The sequence below is a fragment of the Anolis carolinensis genome, chromosome 2 (genome assembly GCF_035594765.1).
Source record: "Anolis carolinensis isolate JA03-04 chromosome 2, rAnoCar3.1.pri, whole genome shotgun sequence".
NCBI lineage: Eukaryota > Metazoa > Chordata > Lepidosauria > Squamata > Dactyloidae > Anolis > Anolis carolinensis.
Genome location: NC_085842.1, coordinates 29,273,739 through 29,295,791, shown reverse-complemented (window position 1 = coordinate 29,295,791; position 22,053 = coordinate 29,273,739). Strand labels below are relative to the sequence as shown.

Below are 22,053 nucleotides of genomic sequence, written 5' to 3'. Positions count from 1 at the left end.
CTGTGGAAAATACTAAAAAAAAAGAAGAAAAAATACGATAAATTCTTTTGCATAGAGAAATTTGTTAGGCAAATTTAGGACAATTTCCTGGAGTTGTGGTTGAGCTTTTCTGGTGCTTCAAAACTTATTGTGAAGCGTACACCTTTCTTTTCATATTTTTATTTTCATGTAGGGCTATTGCCATGCATGCACAGGTGTGATGGCTTGGATAAGGCAAAAGTATATCTCACTGGGTGCTGAATTAAAGCAGTTTGACACAACTTTAATCTCCATGGATCAATGCAATGGAGGCACCGGCAATGTTTGCCAAAGAAGGCTAAAGACTTTAATGATTCTATAGCATTGAGCAATGATGGTGTCAAACTGCATTAATTTTACAGTGTAGATGCACCTGTGGTGCAGCGAGTTAAACCACTGAGCTGTTGAACTTGCTGATTGAAAGGTTGCCAGTTCGAATCTGGGGAGCAGAGTGAGCTCCCGCTATTAGCTCCAGCTTCTACCAAACTAGCAGTTCGAAAACATGCAAATGTGAGTAGATCAATAGGTACTGCTTCTGCGGTAAGGTAACAGAGCTCCATGCAGTCATGCCAGCCACATGACCTTGGAGGTGTCTACGGACAATGCTGGCTCTTTGGCTTAGAAATGGAGATGAGCACCAACCCCCAGAGTCGGACACTAGACAATGTCAGGAGAAACCTTTACCTACCTTTACCCAGATGCACCTACTGAGGCCAGTCTCCCTAATATGGGCAAGCCCTCTGGACCTTAGTGTAGAGCAGTAGATTTTATCTTTATTTGGAATAGTTGTCTGAATTATTTGAAACTTCATTAGAAATTAACCATGGAACAGTACAGAAAAGAAGAACAGGAAGTAATAACCAAAGTCACCATTGTTCCTGGAGCCCCTGGTGGCGCAATGGGTTAAACTCTTGTGCCGGCTGAAAGATCGGTGGTTCAAATCTGGGGAGCAGGGTGAGCTCCCGTATGTCAGCTCCAGCTTCCCATGCACGGGACATGAGAGAAGCCTCCCACAGGATGTTAACAAATCAGGGCATCTCCTGGCCAACATCCTTGCAGGCGCCAATTCTTTCACACGGGAAGCGACTTGCAGTTTCTCAAGTCGCTCCTGACACGAAAAAAAAACCCCATTGTTCCTTATTTCTGTTTCCTCTATTTTAGAGGAAGCAGAAATAAGGGAAATTTTTGGGGTCAACACATATTGAGAAGAAGCCACACCAGGGGTCCCCATACTAAGGTCTGGGGCCACATGTGGCCCATCGAAGCCATTTATCTGGCCCCCGTGGCGGTGGCTCCCTCCTCCTCCACTGAGAAAGGTGCATGTGGCATGAGAGAGGGAAAGGCGCATACCTTTCCCGCCTCATTCAATGTCTTCCAAAGCTTTGCTTGTTTATAATGGTATTTTAATCATTATTTAATTAATAATTAATTATTAAGTGGTGCTTTGCTAGTGCTTTTGGTGCACAAAGACAGAAGGGGATTGGACTAAATGGCCCAAGGGGCCTCTTCCAACCCTCTTATTCCAAACCTATTATTATTATTATTATTGACACAAAAACACAGTATAACACAGCAAACGAGATATATATGCTGGATTTCGTATCACAAAATCACAAGTCGAACACTTCCCAAGTGTTTAGGGCTGTGTGATGTATATTATTCATCATTAGTCATCTGGAGAGGCCCTGCTCTCGGTCCCACCTGCCTCACAAGCGCGGCTGGTGGGAACGAGGGACAGGGCCTTCTCGGTGGTGGCTCCCCGGCTGTGGAACACCCTCCCCAGAGATATACGGAAAGCCCCAACCCTTTTGAGTTTTAGAAAAGCCTTAAAAACATGGCTATGTGCCCAGGCTTTTAACAAATAAATGACAAAGACGACCCAGACTGTTATATGGATAAAGTTAAAGGATATTGGACGAACGGATTTTAAGCATATGTTTTATGTTTTATTTTTTATACTGTATTTAATTGGTTGTAATATATTTTTATATGTTGTTGTTTTTAATGATGTATCGGCATCAAATTGTTGACAATTGTACACCGCCCTGAGTCCCTTCGGGTGAGAAGGGCGGGATAGAAATGTTGGAAATAAATAAATAATAATAATAATAATAATAATAATAATTATAATTATTATTATTATTATTACACAGCAAACAAGATAGATATGCTGGATTTTGTATCACAAAATCACAAGTCGAACACTTCCCAAGTGTCTAGGACTGTGTGATTTATTATTATTATTATTATTGACACAACGACGTTGTATGACACAGCAAACAAGATAGACATGCTGGATTTCGTTTCACAAAATCACAAGTCGAACACTTCCCAAGCGTTTAGGACTGTGTGATGTATTTTCGGATGATGCGTGTAGATCCCAGCAGGGTGGCCATTTGCAGTTGGCAGATAGTGATTTTGTCAATGTCTATTGTTTCCAAATGCTGGCTGAGATCTTTTGGCACGGCACCCAGTGTGCCCATCACTACCGGGACCACCTGCACTGGTTTCTGCCAGAGTCTTTGAAGTTCAATCTTGAGGTCCTGATAGCGGCTGAGTTTTTCCTGTTGTTTTTCATCAATGCGACTGTCACCTGGGATGGCAACATCAATTATCCAAACCTTGTTCTTTTCCACAACTGTGATGTCTGGTGTGTTGTGTTCCAGGACTTTGTCAGTCTGGATTCTGAAGTCCCACAGTATCTTTGCGTGTTCATTTTCCACGACCTTTGCTGATTTGTGATCCCACCAGTTCTTTGCTGCTGGCAGGTGGTACTTGAGGCATAAGTTCCAATGGATCATTTGGGCCACACAGTTGTGCCTCTGTTTGTAGTCTGTCTGTGTAATTTTCTTACAGCAGCTGAGGATATGATCAATGGTTTCGTCGGTTTCCTTGCACAGTCTGCATTTTGGGTCATCAGCTGATTTTTCGATCTTGGCCTTAATTGCATTTGTTCTGATGGCTTGCTCCTGGGCTGCAAGGATCAGGCCTTCTGTCTCCTTCTTCAGGGTCCCATTCGTGAGCCAGATCCAGGTCTTCTCCTTATCAGCTTTTCCTTCAATTTTGTCAAGGAACTTTCCATGCAATGTTTTGTTGTGCCAGCTGTCAGCTCTAGTTTGTAGTGTGGCTTTCTTGTACTGGTTTTTTGTCTGCTGTGCTTTGAGGAGTTTCTGATTTTTGACTTCAATCAAAGCAGGTTCTTCACTTTGCTTTACATATTCTGCCAGGGCATGTTCTTCTTCTTTGACTGCTTGTTTGACTCGTAAGCATCCTCTGCCCCCTGATCTTCTAGGCAGATAGAGCCGGTCAACATCACTGCGAGGGTGCAGTGAATGATGAATGGTCATGAGTTTTCTTGTTTTTCTGTCCAAATTGTCCAGTTCCGCCTGTGTCCAGTTTATGATGCCAGCAGTATATCTTATGACAGGTATGGCCCAGGTGTTAATGGCCTTGATGGTGTTGCCTCCATTGAGCTTGCTTTTGAGAATTTTTCTGACCCTTTGTGTGTATTCTTTACTGACCACAGTCTTCACATGTTCATGCTTGATGTTGTCCAGCTGTAATATGCCCAGATATTTATAGGCCTCTGGCTGGTGACACCTTATTGTTTGGCCATTGGGCATATTGATGCCCTCACTTTCAATGATTTTTCCCTTCTTCAATGCCACTGTCGAACATTTGTCCAAACCAAACTCCATGTTGATATCAGTGCTAAAAATTATTATTATTATTATTATTATTATTATTATTATTATTATTATTATTATTATTATTATTATTAACAACATTAAGACTGGGTGGCCATCTGTCGGGAGTGCTTTGCTTGTGCTTTTGATGCACAAAGGCAATAGGGGGTTGGACTAAATGGCCAAAGGGGTCTCTTCCAACCCTCTTTATTTTTTTATGATGATGGTGATGATGATTATTAACATTGAGGCTGTATTTGTTCCCGTTTTGTTTGTTTACTTTAAAATAAGATATGTGCAGTGTGCACAGGAATTTGTTCATAGATTTTTTAAAAACTATAGACCAGCCCTCCAGCGAGCTGAGGGACCGTGAACTGGCCCCGTTTAAAAAGTCTGGGGACCCCCTGAGCCACACAGTGCACAGCAAGGACTTTGTTCCTTCCCCTCTCTCCCTCTTTCGCTTTCATGTGCTCCCCTCCCAAGGGGCGCGGGCGGGAGATTTGAATTTCCAAGTCTCTCTCTTTCTCTTTTGACTCCACGCGGCAAACAAAGCGAGGAGAGGCAACCCGCTCCTTCTTGCCTGGTAGGTGCCTTTCTTCACTTGGGGCCCCTGCCCCCTTCCCTCGCCTTTCTCCCACCCCAATGAGAAGCTGTCCTCTCCAGAGTTGGGCTTATAGGTTGCTCGCTATGTGCTTTCAACGCACTCCTTTGTTCCTAAAGCGAATCGATCGCTTTTTGGCAAAGTTTCTTCAGGCGTTTGCTTCTCAGCCTGAGAGAGTGTGGGTGCATCTTCCACACTGAAGAGTGAATGCAATTTGACAGCACTTTAACTGCCAGGGCTCGATATTATAGAATAGGACCTAGTTGTACAAGTCTTGAGCTAGTACCTCAACACAATCTATCTCCAATGATGCCATCCTATTGAGTCATGAAAAGTTAAAGTGATATCAAACTCCATCTCATGGCTCTTCCGTTGTGCTTTTGGAGAGTAATTACTACATACATCCCCTCTGCTGCTCTCCTCCAGTATCTGTCCTCCAGATTGTACCACTACTTTATGACCCTGTTCTCCGTGGTTATTACTCTTATTTCCTTTCTCACCCCGAGTTTTAACTTAGTGTTCATGTGGCCCGCCCTTGTTTTATTGTTCTTCTGATTTTGCTTAATGTAGTGTCTATTATCATTTATTGTATTGTTCAATGTGTTATGATTTGTTGTCCTTTTTATATTCTGTTATATTGTATTGTTCTGGTCATGGCCCCATGTAAGCCGACCCGAGTCCCCGTTGGGGAGATGGTGGCGGGGTATAAATAAAGTTTATTATTATTATTATTATTATTATTATTATTATTATTATTATTATTATTATCTCTTCCACCTTGTAGTTGCACCCTAAGATTGCCGCCTTCACATAGGTTGGCCAGTCAGTCTACTATTGGACTGTATGGTGCTTAGCTATTTGGCTGACCACATCCCCTTGTAGTAACCTGCCCGGGCATTGAGATCTTCAGGAGAGGCCATTCTCTTGGTCCCACCTACATTGCAAGCTCAGTTGGTGGGAATGAGAGAGCGAGACTTGCTTCTTGGAGGCTGCATCTCGACTGTGGAACTCACTGCCCAGGGAATAGAATCATAGAGTTGGAAGACATCTCATGGGCCATCCAGTCCTGACAAGGAGGAGGAAATTGCATTCAAAGCACCCCCGACAGATGGCCATCCAGGCTCTGCTTAAAAGCCTCCAAAGAAGGAGCCTCCACCACACTCCAGGGCAGGGAGTTCCACTGTTGAACAGCTTTCACAGTGAGAAAATTCTTCCCTATGTTCAAGTGAAATCTCCTTTCCTGTAGTTTGAAGCCATTGTTCCCCATTATAGTCTGCAGGGCAGCAGAAAACAAGCTTGCTCCCTCCTCACTGTGACTTCCCCTCACATTTTTATACATAACTCTCATTCATGTCTCCTCTCAGCCTTCTCTTATGCAGGCTAAACTGCCCAGTTCTTTAAGCCGTTCCTCATAGGGCTTGTTCTTCAGACCCTTCCCTGCTGTCTTTCAGGCCACAGGTTAGGTAAAGGTAAAGGTTTTCCCCTGACACTAAGTCCAGTCGTGTCCGACTCTGGGGGTTGGTGCTCACCTCAGTTTCTAAGCTGAAGAGCCGGCATTGTCTGTAGACACCTCCAAGGTCATGTGGCCGGCATGACTGAATGGAGGCCACAGGTTCAACCAGTCCATCCTCCAGGAAATAATGCCCGGCTGCTCACTGGAGGGAAGGATATTGGTGGCAAAGCTGAAGTATTTTGGCCACATCATGAGAAGATAGGAAAGCTTGGAAAAGATCACAATGCTGGGCAAAATGGAAGGAAAAAGGAAGAGAGGCCGACCAAGGGCAAGATGGATGGACGGCATCCTTGAAGTGACTGGGTTGACCTTGAAGGAACTGGGGGCGGTGACGGCTGACAGGGAGCTCTGGCGTGGACTGGTCCATGAGGTCATGAAGAGTCAGAGATGACTAAGTGACTGAGCAGCAGCAGCCACAGGTTAAAACCTTTTTAGTCAAGCAGGCTTTTAAGGAAGAAGGTTTGTAAGTTTGTCAGGGGCTGCTGCAATTTTATAGGCTTTTAATTATGTTTAATACTGTGTTATACTGTACTTGTATAATTGTACATTTTAAGTTGTATTACAATGCTTTGAGTTGTTAGCCACTTTGAGTCTCTATATAGAGAGAAAAAGTGAGATATAAATAAACATAATAATAATGATGATCATAATAATTAATTATGGTCTCTTCCAACTCTCAATTCTGTGAAAAATGACTCCTTTGGGTCATCACACAAAAAGGTTGTGCTATATCTGATACAATATAAAAGTAATATGCAGCCATTAAGTTTCTCATGCAGATTCAGTATTTAATGTGTGTGGCTCAGTTTTCATGTGAATGGCAAATACGCAGACTCTTCAACACACCACACTGTATGTTGATTCAGAGGGAAAACCTACTGGATGCCATGGGGCTTCTTCCAACCAAGCCAGTTTGTGCTCCTGCAGCCATTTTGTATATAAGCCATGGGTGCCCTGAGTTTCACAGCTGCCATTTCTTCAAGAAGAGTGTGTGTGACCTTGCTGCAACAGCAAGACCGGCCATAAAATCGACAAATTCGTGAAGCCGTTAAAAACAGCCACATGGGGTACAAAGGCAGAAATGAGGCATTGCCTCCACTCTAAACAGAGCAAACTGCAGCCTTCCAGATGTTATTGTATCACAACTCCCATCATACATTAGTTGCACTCCAGCATATTGAGGACCAATCTTCACCTATTCTTGGAATAAAGCTAAACTGATGGACAGTTAACTTTTCAAGAAGTTTTGCGACTCCAACTCCTATTAACATGAAAAATGTAGTGGATGATAGGACCTCAAGTCCAATGAGGAAAGCTGCAATTTACTTAAACATGCAAATCCTTCCAGCCATGTGCAATATACCTCATCCCACCATTAGAATGGAAGGCAAGCACATATGATATCCTAGTTTTATGCATACCTTTGCCCAGCTTTGAACTTGACCAAATTAATAGACCTGCAGGCTGGATTATGCCTTTCATTTGACATCCATGGTATATATTCTGTGGCCTTGTGCAAACGTCTCACCAGACTTCTACTTTTTTCCCATTTTTGTGGTTGTGTGCCTTCATGTAGTTTCTGATTTATGGTAATTTTAAGGCTACCCTGCTAAGAGGTTTGCTTGAAAATATTTATTTAGAGAAGATTTCCCTTTGCTTTTTTCTGAAACTGAAATAATTTATTCATTTCTGTATTTATATTCTGCCCTTCTCACCCCAAAGCGGACTCAGGGCAGATCACAGAACATACATATATGGCACACATTCAATGCTGCTTTTATACATATACAAGACAGACAATCAAACATAGAAGGGGATATATATATATATATATATATATATATATATATAGGCTTTTCCCATCTTCAGCATCTCATTGGCTTGTGCTCGGTTCCAGCTACCGGAGGGGGGGGGAGGTGCTGTCACTCCATCTCTGGCCACTGGGGGGGGGTTGAACCCCTAACCCCCCTCCCCACAGCAGCCCTGTGTGTGTGTGTGTATAAGAGGGAAGACTAAAGCTAGAAAGGTTACCTCAGGGTGCTTCCAGACAGCACTAAATCACAGGTTTTAAATAGGGGCAAAAAAATCCCGGGACTTCAGAAGAGGTCCACATACAGACCTGTTGGTCCTGGGATTTCTGCTTCTGTTGTCCGAACATAATGCTTTGCTTCGAGATTTAAAGCTCTGAAGACAGCTGCCACAGGACTTTCACCAGAAACCTCGGCAGTTAAAAAAACAAAACCCTGAGATGCGAATATGTGGAGATTCGGATATGCAGATCACTGCAAAAGTTCAGTTCTTTGTCCTGGCCAGAAAAACTATGCCCTCCAGACGTTTCATGAAGTATCTGCCACACAAACAAACCTCATGGGGTAAGACCACTACTGCCCAAGTCAGCAGTACACAGTTAAACAGGAACACACACTTTTAAGCAAGGAACAGAACTTTGTCTACTATTTTTACAGCCTGGCTGTACAGATTTGGTTGTGTACTTGTGGCATGGAACAATAGGATGCTGTTCCTGGGTTATACATGGCTGTTCCTATTAGCCTTCTGCATGACCTTGGCGTTCTGTATCTACATTCCTCTCCAGCACATCCATGTCCCAGCAGCCAATATTACGTTTTTGCCATTTACTAAACTATACCCATGTTGTCAGCATACACCCAGTGAGGAACCAACATGTATAACCTGGCAACATCATCCTATTGTTCCCTGGCACAAGTAGACCACAAAATCTGTCTGCACAGATGGCCATAGAACTATGGGCCTGTCCAGACAGTACCTTTATCCCAGGAGCACCTACAGCAAACAGGAGGGTGGCCAGATGCCGTTCCCTGTAAACCTGGAAGCAACTGCTCCAAAAGGCAAAAAACGCGAGATTTCCAGGTGCGGGAATATCGTGGTTTTTAGCCAAATATCCAGATCTTTGCATGTCTGTATGCCCCTGCAATCGGAAATCATGGGATTTTTTACCTGGGTTTGTTTCCAGGTTTTAAATGCTTGTTCCTGATTGGTTGGTTCCCAAAAGGAAGCTTACACTTGAGTAAAGGCAAAAACTTTGTCCTGGGAAGAGGAACTTCGTCCATCACCTGTTTAATGAAGTTTGTGGCAGAAAAAGGAAGTTCCTGGGGTGCAACAAGTACTTTCACATTAAGTAGTACACAATGAAACAAGAACAGACACTTTTAAACTAGGAACAGAATGCCTTCGTTACTATAATTACTCAGACCTTGGGCGCTTAACAGACAGCACTAAATCATGGGTTTTAAGTAGGAGCAAAAAAAATCCCAGGACTTCAGAAAAGGTCCACATACAGACCTGTTAGTCCTGGGATTTCTGTCTCTGTTGTCCAGACTTGCTGCTTTGCTCTGGATTTAAAGGCTCCCAATATGGCCAACTTGGGACTTCCGCCAGAACCCCCCCAGATATTTCATGAAGTATCTGCCACACAAACAAACCTCATGGGGTAGGGCCACTACTGCCCAAGTCAGATGTTTCATGAAGTATCTGCCACACAAACAAACCTCATGGGGTGCAACAAGTATTTTCACATTAAATAGTACACAATGAAACGAACAGACACTTTCAAATCAGGAACAGAATGCCATAATTAGTACTATAATTACTCAGAACTTATATGGCCATCTCTGCAGACAGGTTTCGTGGTGTACTTGTGCCAGGGAACAGCAGGATGGGTTGCCGGGTTATAAATATGGTTCCTCATTGGGTGTATGCTAACAACATGTGTACAGTTTAGTAAATGGCATGGCAAAAACTTGGTACTGGCTGTTGGGACATAGATGTGCTGGAGAGGAATGTAAATACTGAGAGCCAAATCATGCAGGTGACTAATAGAAAAAGCCATGTATAATCCAGGAACAGCACCCTGTTGTTTGATGCCACAAGTACGCAACAAAATCTGTCTGGGCAAATGGCCAGGCAGCCAAGCTGTAAAAATAGTCGATAATGATAAAGTTCTGGCTTAAAAGTGTGTGTTCCTGTTTGATTGTGTACTGCTGACTTGGGCAGTAGTCATCCTACCCCATGAGGTTTGTTTGTGTGGAAGATACTTCATGAAACATCTGGGGGGTTTCTGGCGGAAGTCCCATGGTAGCCATCTTGGGCGCCTCTAAATCTCAGAACAAAGTAGCAAGTCTGGACAACACAGGCAGAAATCCCAGGACTAACAGGTCTTTATGTGGACTCTTCTGAAGTCCTGGGCTTTTTTTTTTTTTTGCTCCTACTTAAAACCCATGATTTAGTGCTGTCTGAAAGCGCCAAAGGTCTGAGTAATTATAGCAATTATGACATTCTGTTCCTGGTTTGAAAGTGTCTGTTCCTGTTTCATTGTGTACTGCTTAATGTGGAAGTACTTGTTGCACCCCAGGAACTTCCTTTTTCTGCCACAAACTTCATTAAATATGTGAAGGACGAAGTTCCTCTTCACAGGACAAAGTTTTTGCCTTCCACTCAAGTGTCACCTTCTTTTTAGGAACCAACCAATCAGGAACAAGCATCTAAAACCCAGGAACAAACCCAGAAAAAATCCCATGATTTCCATTTGCTGGGACATTTTTATTTTTGGGCAAGGTTCTGGAGCGGGTGGTTGCCACGCAGCTCCAGGAGTTCCTCGATGACACTGATTTTCTGGACCGCTCGCAGTCTGGCTTCAGGCCTGGGTACAGCACCGAGACGGCTTTGGTCGCCTTGGTGGATGACCTCCGCAGGGAGCTGGACAGGGGGAGTGTGACCCTGCTGGTACTCTTGGACATCTCAGCGGCTTTCGATACCATCGACCATGGTATCCTTCTGGGGAGGCTCTCTGGGATGGGGCTCAGTGGCACGGTTCTGCTGTGGCTCCAGTCCTTCCTGGAGGGGCGTTCCCAGATGGTGAAGCTGGGGGACACCTGCTCGGACCCCTGGCCATTGACCTGTGGGGTCCCGCAAGGGTCTATCCTATCCCCCATGCTATTCAACATCTACATGAAACCGCTGGGAGAGGTCATCCGGAGTTTTGGAGGGCGTTGCCATCTCTACGCAGATGACACGCAAATCCACTACTCGTTTCCATCTGAATCCAAGGAAGCCCCTCGGATGCTGAATCAGTGCCTGGCTGCTGTGGTGGACTGGATGAGGAGGAACAAACTGAGGATCAATCCTGACAAGACAGAGGCCCTCCTGGTCAGTCGCGCGTCAGATCGGGGTATTGGGTGGCAACCTGTGCTGGACGGGGTTGCACTCCCCCTGAAATCACAGGTCTGCCGTTTGGGGGTCCTCCTGGACCCAGCGCTGACGCTTGAGGCGCAGGTGTCGGCGGTGGCCGGGAGGGCCTTCGCACAACTCAAGCTTGTGCGCCAACTGCGACCATACCTCGTGAAGTCTGACTTGACCACGGTGGTGCATGCCTTAGTTACCTCTAGACCGGACTACTGTAATGCGCTCTATGTGGGGCTTCCCTTGAAGATGGCCCAGAAACTACAATTGGTCCAGCGCTCGGCTCCCAGGTTAATTACGGGGGCGAGTTACAGGGAGAGATCTACTCCCCTGTTCAAGGAGCTCCACTGGCTGCCTTTTATTTTCCGGTCCCAATTCAAGGTGTATACCATCACATATAAAGCCCTAAACGGTTTGGGACCCACCTACCTTCGTGACCGTATCTCCTATCACAAGCCTACACGATCCCTTCGTTCATCAGGGGAAGCTTTCCTGTCCCCACTCCCGATATCCCAGACCCGCCTTGTGGGAACAAGGGAGAGGGCCTTTTCTGCTGTGGTCCCCCAATTGTGGAAGTATCTGCCCGCGGAGATTAGGCAAGCCCCCACACTAGCAGCCTTCAAGAAAGACTTGAAAACATGGCTCTTTCACTGTGCTTTTGGAGAGTAACCATCTTATATTTCTTTTCCGTTGCTCCCTCTAATATCTATCCTCCAGAATACCCCACTCCCTTATGACCCTGTTCGCTGTGGTTTTTATTTTTATGTCTTTCTCACCCCGAGTTTTAACTTAATGTTCATGTGGTCTGCCCTTGTTTTCATTGTCTCCTTGTTTTATTTGTAATGGATATTATTTACTGTATTGCTTATTGTATTGTGTTGTGCTGTTCTTTTATATGCTGTTTACATTGTATTGTTTTGGGCATGGCCCCATGTAAGCCGCCCCGAGTCCCCGTTGGGGAGAAGGTGGTGGGGTATAAATAAAGTTTTTTTATTATTATTATTATTTGCGTACCCCTTTATATTTCCTCGGACCAGTCCTGAATATCCGCATATTTGGCTTGGCTCAAAACCGTGATATTCCCGCACCTGGAAAGCTTGCCTTTTTTTCCTTTTGCAGCAATTGCTTCCATGTTTTGAGGGAACGGTGTCTGGCCACCCTCCTGTTTTCTGTGGGAGTTCCTGGGATAAAGGTACTGTCTGGATGGGCCTTCAGATGAAGAGATGGCATATGGAAGAGAACTATAGATAGATGTTTAAAGGGAGGTCTTCTTAGAAGAACAGGCAAAGATGAAAGTGAGCCGGAGAAGTGAGAAAGCAGCCCTTACCATGGCAAAACTTGGATAATGATCAAGTTTTTAACAGAATCCTATATTCAGACCAGTATGTTTTTTCTGCAAGGAGAAAAAATTAACCTGAGTTAATCTGTGTCAAAAAGCTTTATGATATTGTGAATGGTCCCTTTAGACCAGTGGTTCTCAACCTGTGGGTCCCCAGATGTTTCCCAGAAATCCTAAGAGCTGGTAAACTGGCTGGAATTTCTGGAAGCTGTAGGTCAAAACACCTGGGGACCCACAGGTTGAGAACCACTACTTTAGAAAATACATACCTAGGAGCACTAGGTACATATGTTTGTTACATACATATTGAATTAGGATAGTGGGAATTATAGCTCAATGACTAAAAACACTAGATTGGAAAAGGTGGTTGTATGCTGCTGTGCCATATTTGTTGCAAAGCTGTAGAAGCAAAGCTAAAATAGCCTAGCAAAAGCCACTATGCAATAAAAGTACACTGCATATGGAATTGAAAATAGTACAAACTTCATATTCTGTGCATGTTTTCCCCAATACAGATGAATCTTGGAGACAGACCAGAAAGGGAGAATATCTTCACAGAACAAAGACTGTCATTTCAGCAAATGAAAATGTGGACTATTTACATTGATTAGAAGAGCAGACAAAACAACGGTTTTATACAGCACTAAAGGGAAAGACTGCATTGCCAGTTTGGAAGGCCAAAGGCACAGAATAAAGTGCATGATTAAATGGTATTTAAAGTTTGTTTTCTCTGATCATATCATGTGAATAAAATCTGCAGCAAGAATAGGCTTAGTGTGGACAATTAAGAGCCGTGTATTCTCAAGAAAAATGGCTGAAGCTCATATAATAGAAACCCGAATGAACCTAAATGAAGAAGAGAAAGGAGCTGAGATTGAAGAAGTCAAAATGCCTTTGGGCAGAAGATCCTGCCGAAAAGCACCTTTTAAAAAAGGTGAGTGTGATGAGATAGACAGTACTGTATTTCCAGAAAAGCTATGAATTCACTGCCAGCCCAAATTGGATGTACAAACTATTAACCTGCATCTAAGAAAGACAAGCTCCCCTTCTTCCTGGGCAGAAGGCAGTTTTTCTGCTCACTGTATGTATATTGTGCTCGTTGGATGTATGCATATTATAGGTAAAATTAAAGCTTTTCCCCCTGACATTAAGTCGAGTAATGTCCGATTCTGAGGGTTGGTGCTCATCTCCATTTCTAAGCCGAAGAGCCGGCATTGTCCGTAGATACCTCCAAGGTCATGTGGCCGACATGACTGCATGGAGCGCCGTTACTTTCCTGCTGGAGTGGTACCTATTGATCTACTCACATTTGCATGTTTTTGAACTGCCAAGTTGGCAGAAGCTGGGGCTAACAGTGGGAGCTCACCCTGTTCCACGGATTCAAATTGTTGACCTTTTGGTCAGCAAGTTCAGCAACTCAGCAGTTTAACTTGCTGCACCACTGAAAGTCTAGAAAGAATATACTGGTCCTTAACTCCAAGACCGCAGACCTTTCTCTCATTTAAATACATTATATAATGGGGGGGGGGGGGCTTCATTTCCTTTCACACTGGCCTGAGGAGAACTATGGGACGGGGAATTTCTGCATCCCTAATGTGAGATCTTTACAGATATTTGAACTATGTATTGTATAAATACAATTGGGGAAGGGTAGACCCCTTCCTTATTCTGAGTTAAGAACATAGTCCATGGACATCCTCACTACAGTCAACTCTTCTGTAAAGTTTTACCTATTAGGAGATAGTCATTCCTATTTTATGCTAGGGCTGGTAGCCCTAGTGGAGGGGCGTTGTTAGAAAATCAATTCAGTGGTCTTCAGGAAACAGAATTGCATCTTTCATTTCTGTAACATGGGACATGACTGCATGCAATGGGCTAACAGTTAAGTTTTCAGGACATTCTGAATGGTGATACCAACTATACAGATGTGTTGGGAACGGAATAAGTGGAGGAAGCTGCGTCCTTGACACCTTGGTTGGTGGCTTTCAAGAAAGACATTCTTGGAAAGGGGTTGTTAATGGATATTTAAAGAGAAAAATGTGGTAAAAGGAAAAAAAAAACCTGACGATCCTACCTAAAAAATAACTTCACTATATTAAGCTCCTCTTGTTCACTGATGTTTTATTTATTTATTTATTTATTTCTGCTATTTCTACCCCGCCCTTCTCCCCGAGGAGACTCAGGGTGGCTTACACAACTGGCAGGATCACTACCAGTATATCATAATACAATAAAATAATAAAACAGTTAAAATAGTTAAATAACATAGTAAAATACAATATATAAAAGATTTTATCTTGATCTTCTACACAAAATTGTTATTCACCCTGGTACAAAGTCATCCTGCCTTTTTCTTACTTTTAAGGGTCTTTCTGGAACAACCGTTGGTGCTACAAGAGTGAAAGAGGGGAGTATGTCATACCTGCAACATGTTTTCATTCAATGATTTTGACAATGACAGTTATTATTATTATTATTATTCTGATCCCTGCCATTTTGTTAGCAGGTGAGTGAAGTCCAATTATACTGTGCAATCTATCAGTTATATTAAACTTTTAAAAAGTCTTAACGTATTTGTGAGCAGTCTAGAATGTTTGTTAATAGATCCATTGCATTCATGCTCAACTTAATCTTTTCAGTGCTGACATCCTGACAGGTACAGTTTGGACAATGTTATTAACATCCTAGTTTATGAAAACTTTTGCATCACCAGAGAGAAAAAACGAAGTATGTCCAGATCTTTTCCCTGCTGTCTTTGCTGATCCTTGTCCAAAAGGTTGGCTGGGATATCAAATGAAATGCTACTACTTTTCAGTGAATGAAGGAAACTGGACCTCTGGCAACAGCCACTGTTCCTCCCACAATGCCTCCTTGGCTGTGGTCGGCTCCCAAGAAACACTCGTAAGTATAAAAATTCAGAGCACAGTTAATCTCAGATCTTTCATCAAATTCTATAACACTAAAATTATTACTATTTTTAAAAAATACTCCATCAACTGTTGTCAAAGGCTTTCGTGGCCGGAATCACTGGGTTGCTGTGAGTTTTCTGGGCTGTATGGCCATGTTCCAGAAGCATTCTTTCCTGATGTTTCACATGCATCTATGGCAGGCATCCTCACAGGTAATGAGGTATGTTGGAAACTAGTCCAGTGGGGTTTATATATCTTTGGACTGTTCAAGGTGGGAAACAAACTCTTGTCTGTTTGAGACAGTTGTGAATGTTTCAATTGACCACCTTGATTAGCATTGAATTGCCTTTCAGCGTCAAGGTGTGGCTGCTTCCTGCCTGGGGGAATCCTTTGTTGGGAGGTGTTTACTGTCCTGATTTTAGAGTTTTTTTTAATACTGGTAAACTCTAAAATCAGGGCAGTAAATAAAGAACAACATTCAGAAAACAGGAGAAATCCAGACAAGAAACAATCAGGGCCAGCTAACACCTCCCAGCAAAGGATGTCCCCAGGCAAGAAGCAGTCAGACTTTGAATCTGCAAGGCCATTAAATGCTAATCAAGCTGGCTAGTTGCAACATTTACACTTGCCTCAAACAGACAAGAGTTCTTTCTCTCAGTCTGGACTTTCCACAAACTCTGAGGATGCCTGCCATTGATATGGGTGAAATGTAAGAAGATAATGCTTCTGGAACATGGCCATGCAGCCCAGAAAACTCACAGCAACCTAGTGATTCAGGCCATGAAACCTTTCGACAATACATTGGTTTTATTTTTCCTTCATCTAGTTCTCAAATGAGAGGAGTTGGTCATCAAACTGGAGTTGGTAATCTGTGCTTCCTTCCTTCCTTTCTTGATTAAGGATTTCTTTTTACGTTACAAAAGCCCTCCTGATCACTGGATTGGCCTACAGAAAGATTCAGGTCAACCTTGGAGATGGATCAATGGCAGCATTTTCACAGAAGGGTAGGTCTCTTTTCTGTTCTGTTTGAAGCAAAAAATGCCCACATTAGGGTTGGCAGGTTGAAAATTGGAGAGGCTTTTGTACCTTCAGTGTTTGTGTGGAAGAGGAGATTTCAGCATGTATTGCTTGATGACTATCAAGGCCAGAAATTCTCACTTCTACACAATCATTGAAAGTAAAGGACCCATTTCTACTTTTCAACAAGACAACTCTAAATCAAATGCTCAAAAACTCTTAAGTACAGTAACACATGTTTTAGGCTCTAAATTTGTTATGTTTCGTTAAGTATCTATCTGCTAGTGAACTGACACTCGACCAATGAGATAAACGAAATATGCATTATGAGGCTGTGGATTACTCAAGCCTTTAGTGAATTTTAATTCTAACAGTCATACATATTTTTTTTTTGCCTAACAGTTTTGTTGCTCCTCAGGTTCTTCACACTTCCAACTGAAAATGGAAGGAGATGTGCATATTTGAATCATATAGCTGTTGCCAGCTCTAGCTGCACAAGAGAAGAACGCTGGGTCTGTAGCAAAGACATGTTTAAAAGCATTGCCTGAACTGCAGAAATTGAGCCCTGATTCCTCCTCTACACATACACTGAAGCCCTTCAAAATGTACTTGAGTGGAGTACCGAATCGGAAGGGGTAAAAGATACAATGATCAAGTGGGCACAAGATCTGGGCCACCCAATTCTCGGAGATTGGGAAAAAACTGGAAGATAAAATTAAAATATTCGAGTTCTTTAAAATTAAGGGAGAACTGGTAGCAAATGTTCTTTCAATGGTTCCTAACCCCACGGAGATTATCTAAATACTATAAAAATCAAAAGAAGGAATGTTGGAAGTGCAATGCCCAAACAGTGACTTTTTTACATGTATGGTGGGAATGTAAAGGGATTAAGGGATTTTGGAAAAGGATCCACACCCACTCACAATTTTTTTTAAAAAAAGAAATTCACTTTTAAACCTGAATATTACATTTTAAATATCATGGACTTTCTGTTAGAAAGAAATGAAGATGTATTATTTTTCTACATAACAGCAGCAACATGAGTCCTCATAGCTCTAAGATGGCGCTCCAAAGAAATTTTGTCAGAAGACTCCTGGATCACCAAACTAAGGGACTACATGGATTTGGACTCTATGACTTTTCTATTACAAGAACATACAAAAACAAAAAACAAAATACAGACTGGTCACCGGTGGAAAAGTACTTCCGAGAAAAACGTCATATTAATTTTGAGTTGACTACTTTAATGAGACCAGTTGAAGCAAGAAAATGGGCACGGGCTGTGGTGCAGGCTGGTGAGCAGCCAGCTGCAACATATCACTCTGACCAAGAGGTCATGACTTCGAGGCCAGCTTGGAGCCTGCATTTGCCTTTGTCTTTGTTCTATGTTAAGGCATTGAATGTTTGCCTTATATGTGTAATGTGATCCGCCCTACGTCCCTTCGGGGTGAGAAGGGTGGAATATAAATATTGTAAATAAATAAATAAAGAGCGGGAAGTATGGAGACCGATATAAGAAATACTGGAAATAATATTAATGAAACTTTATCCCTGTGGAATCGACAGGAGGTCACCGGCCACACTAATTCTTTTTCTCTTCTCTTTCTCGCCCCATGTAAGTAACTGTTGCATTTGAAAGCTTTTGCTTTTGCTACTCTGCTGCATTTTGGTGGAATCTCCCCCAGAGAGGGTTAAATTGAGTCTAACTGCTCAGAGATTACCACAACAGTATTGTCTAGTAGGCTTGATCGATCCACGAAAAATTTGATTCTAAACTCGTTTCAAAACTAGAGGGGGGCAGCTTTTCGTTTCTGATGGTATTTCCGAATTTGGTCCCCCAAAAAATTCGAAATTAACGAAAATTCGTTATTTTCTAAATTAATTCGTTAATGGCGGACGCGCATGCGCAATTCCCAAAAACAGCACAGAGGGAGAGGACTTTACAGGACTCTCCCACCCTCATTTTTTGAGTGATCTTCTTCCAACTTGGTACAGTGGTAGAACACATTTAACACTGATAGCTCACCAAAATTTGGAACGTTTCCCTTATCCTCTGATTTTTGGCGAATTTTCATAGCTTTTATAATAAACCATTTTTTAATAATTGCAGAAATCTGTTCCTGGTTTGAAAGTCTTATTTCCTGTTAAATTGGGTTGTCTTTACTGTGAAAGTCATTGTTCTACTTCAGAAACTTTGTTTTTGTGGCTGAAACTTTGTTAAATTGGTGTGTGTGTGATATATACTGTGTATATATATAATATATATATAGTCCCTGCATAATGTGTGTGTGTGTGTGTGTGTGTGTATAGGTAAAGGTAAAGGTATCCCTTGACGTTAAGTTCAGTCATGTCTGACTCTGGGGGTTGGTGCTCATCTCCATTTCTAAGCCCAAGAGCCAGTGTTGTCCATAGACACCTCCAAGGTCATGTGGCCGGCATGACTATATGGAGTGCCATTACCTTCCCGCCACAGCGGTACCTATTGATCTATTCACATTGGCATGTTTTCAAGCTGCTAGGTTGGCAGAAGCTGGAGCTAACAGCGGGCACTCACTCTGCTCCCGGGATTTGAACCTGGGACCTTTCGGTCTGCAAGTTCAGCAGCTCAGTGCTTTAACACACTTCGCCATCGGGGCTCATGTATATATAATATACATACACATACACACAATGTGGAGAATATGTGGAAAGGTAGATAGATAAGTTGGGAGCCACAGCGAAGGCACCTTCCTGGGAGCAAGGTCTAATAATAATAATAATAATAAATCCCTTACAATATCCAAGATGGCTCACTGCTACAGAATCTTGGGAGGTTTAGTTTGATATGGTACCATTATTGGCAGAGAAAGCTAAGCTGTAGGAGTTGAAATCCAATCATTTATCCTCCCTATAGAATCAATTTTATATGCATTTTTAGCTACAGAAAAGCTAAAATCAGGACAGTAAAAGAACAACACCCAGAAAATGGGAATTCCAGACAGGAAACAATCAGGGCCAGCTAATACCTCCCAACAAAGGATTCCCCCAGGTAGGAAGCAGCCAGGCTTTGAAGCTGCAAGGCTATTCAATGCTAATCAAGGTGACCAATTGCAACATTCACACTTGCCAGTTCTTTCTCCCACCCTGGACCTTCCACAGATATATAAACCCCACTTGCCTAGCTTCGCACAGACGTCAAAACCTCTGAGTATCAGGCCTGAGCTGAGGCGAGGCGGCGGCGGCCATTTCCCCCCTCCGTCTTCCTCCTCCTCCTCGGCCTCCTTCCCCCTCGCCCCCTCCCATTGGCTGAGCTCGTGACGCCCCTTTTGCTGAGGGGCAAAAGGAAAGGGCCTGAATGGTGGGAGTTTGGGTGATTTGCAAAAGCTTTTTTTTTCCTAACGAAAAAAACGACGACATAACGAAAAACGGCCTCTTGCGATTCGAAACCGCGATATCCAGACGTGTGGACAACCAATGCTTCAAAATTGCTTCAAAGCAAACGAAAATAACGAATTAATAACGGTTAACGGGGAAAACGAATTATTTGAGCAAGCCTATTGTCTAGCCCACATTTTACTAGTTTGTTGCAAGAAATCATGGGGACCTTGTCAAAGGCCTTATCAAAATCAAGATACGCTGTATTTTAATTCTATTGAAAAACAGAGATGTGACCTTTCAAAAGTTGAGTCTACTCTCATTGAAACTAACCAACAAAATGCTAGCCATAGTATTAGTAGAAGCCAGGGTTTGATTCTATGCTTGTTTATAAAGCTATTGTCCTCACAATCCTGTTCTATGCCTGCAAAATATGTTTTGTTTGAGAACATTTTAAGGATACCAAGATATTTAACTGTATGTTTTAGATTTTTATAATGTGGTCAATGTTTCAAATCTTATTTTTAATGCTGGTCCTTTGTAATTATTTACTATATTGTATTTATTGTATTGGACGGGATTGATTTTTACTATATTGTATTTATTTAATGTAGGCCCCTTTAAGTCCACATTTTAGATATATCTAAAGATTAGCATCATCTAAATCCCTGCATTTTTTCAAAACATTGGACCTTCTCTTAATCTCTGTTCCCTTTATACCTTGTTTACTCAGTCATTTTGGGCAATATGAAGAACAAGAACTGCAGAAATCAGAAAATACCATGCTGGGTTCCACAATCTACATATCACAAGGTTTTCATCTTCTCTCCTGAAAACTGCTACCATTGTACCTCTGCTATAGTTGTAGATGCTTATTAATGTTCAAAAAGAATGTGAAAATCAACTGAAGAATATTGGTAGTGAGTTGGAGGCAATTTGCTATTTTGTAGTGCAGAAATTAAGCTGCAATCCAACTAAAGTCACCAACAATTATATTTTAACACCGTATTAGCTCTTAGGACATTGCAACCATTCTGGAGTTTGCAAAACAATCTTTTTATTATTATTTGGTTAGATGCAAGTAATTTGTAATATTGTCTAATTGCATTTACACAATAATACATTATTTTTAACTCCATATAACACATTCTATTGATTACATTCTATCTTTTATAGTCCTATACATCAATTACCTATACCTATCCAATTTTTCCCCTCCCTCTTCCTCATTCTCTCCGGGAACAGTTATGACTCTACTCTTTGATTTATATTATTTGTTCACTCATAAAGTTTTTTGGTTCAATTACTTATATTTTCCTTTCACTCTGGCTATAAGCTCTTTCCGCTTCAGCTCCCATTTCCCCTTTGGATGACCATTCATATATTTTGTTCTTCTTTCACTTATATAATCTTGGAGCCAGGCCTGTAGCGGATAAAAAACCTGGTTTATTCATGAATTTTAAACGGTTAACCAAATCCCCATGCTAAGTCTATGAGACACAAAAAATTAAGAGTCTCTCCAGAACTGCAAGCACTATCTCAAGCAAATATTGACAGGCCTGTAAAGGGGGGGGGGGGTAGGAGTTCAACCCCCACCCCCAAATTATCAAAAAAAAAACCCTCCGAAATTTTTGTCTGGCTATGGCCCTGCTTGGAGCCTATACTCTGATAAATATTCAAACCATTTTTAATTTCCCTTCATCTTTCCATCCTAAGGCAATTGTTGCTTGGGTAGCTACTTTCATATATTTTATGATTTCGATCTGATCTTTATTCCTCCCAATTTCCAAAACAATCTGAAAGCTCTTCTAGTGTCTTTGTTGTGATTCTTTCTTTTCCTGGGAATGTCATCAAACAGAGCTCTCTCTTTCTCTCCACAATTGCACCTGGTATATTTTATGTCCTTCCTCATGCTCTTGAGTCCATGTTGTCTGTGAGAGCGTGGATTTTTGCCTTTCCCTTCCTTTTTTATTTATTACACCTACCAGAGAGTGTATAAAATGTGTGTTTTCGCTTTCCTTCAGTTTGCTTGCTGAGCCAGGAGCCCAGTGGAATCCCCTAGGTCTGGGTCAGGAGCTGGCTCCCTCTGCTCCCCAGACACCCAGCTCCAGACCCAGACCCAGGGGAGAGATCCCCTTTGGCTCACACGGCTCTCCCCTATTTGCCCTGGTAGGTGGCTTTCTTCATTAGTGGCCCCTGGTTCCTTCATCTCATTACAAGCTTTCATCTCCAGTTTTGTGTTTTTATGGGTGTTCTTGTGTGCCTCCCAGCCATTTCTGACTTCTTAAGGTGAACATATCACTGTGGGTTTCTTGACAAGATTTATTAAGAGGGGTTGTGCCTCTGAAGCTGGGAGTATGACTTGCCTCAGTGTCCAAGTGGAGATTTAAACTCTCTTC

The 22,053-nt window shown here is 42.4% G+C and overlaps 1 protein-coding gene across 6 annotated transcripts in view; it reads left to right on the top strand.

The window, feature by feature from the left end:
- LOC103282646 (C-type lectin domain family 2 member D) overlaps positions 1-20,801 on the top strand; it is a 35,423-nt gene extending 14,622 nt beyond the window's left edge. For 2 of the 6 annotated variants that reach the window (XM_062969538.1, XM_062969540.1), the window contains exons 2-6: positions 12,890-13,308; positions 14,740-14,880; positions 15,088-15,275; positions 16,184-16,287; positions 16,719-18,404. In XM_062969538.1, coding sequence (XP_062825608.1) covers positions 13,185-13,308; positions 14,740-14,880; positions 15,088-15,275; positions 16,184-16,287; positions 16,719-16,848 — 687 coding nt within the window. In that variant the 5' untranslated portion in view covers positions 12,890-13,184 and the 3' untranslated portion in view covers positions 16,849-18,404. Of the gene's footprint in view, positions 1-3,276; positions 4,288-10,371; positions 11,003-12,889; positions 13,309-14,739; positions 14,881-15,087; positions 15,276-16,183; positions 16,288-16,702; positions 18,405-20,387 lie in introns of those variants that run through there. The other 4 variants (XR_010002479.1, XM_062969537.1, XM_062969541.1 and 1 more) reach the window with 4 other exon arrangements.
- Positions 20,802-22,053: the final 1,252 nt, after the last annotated feature.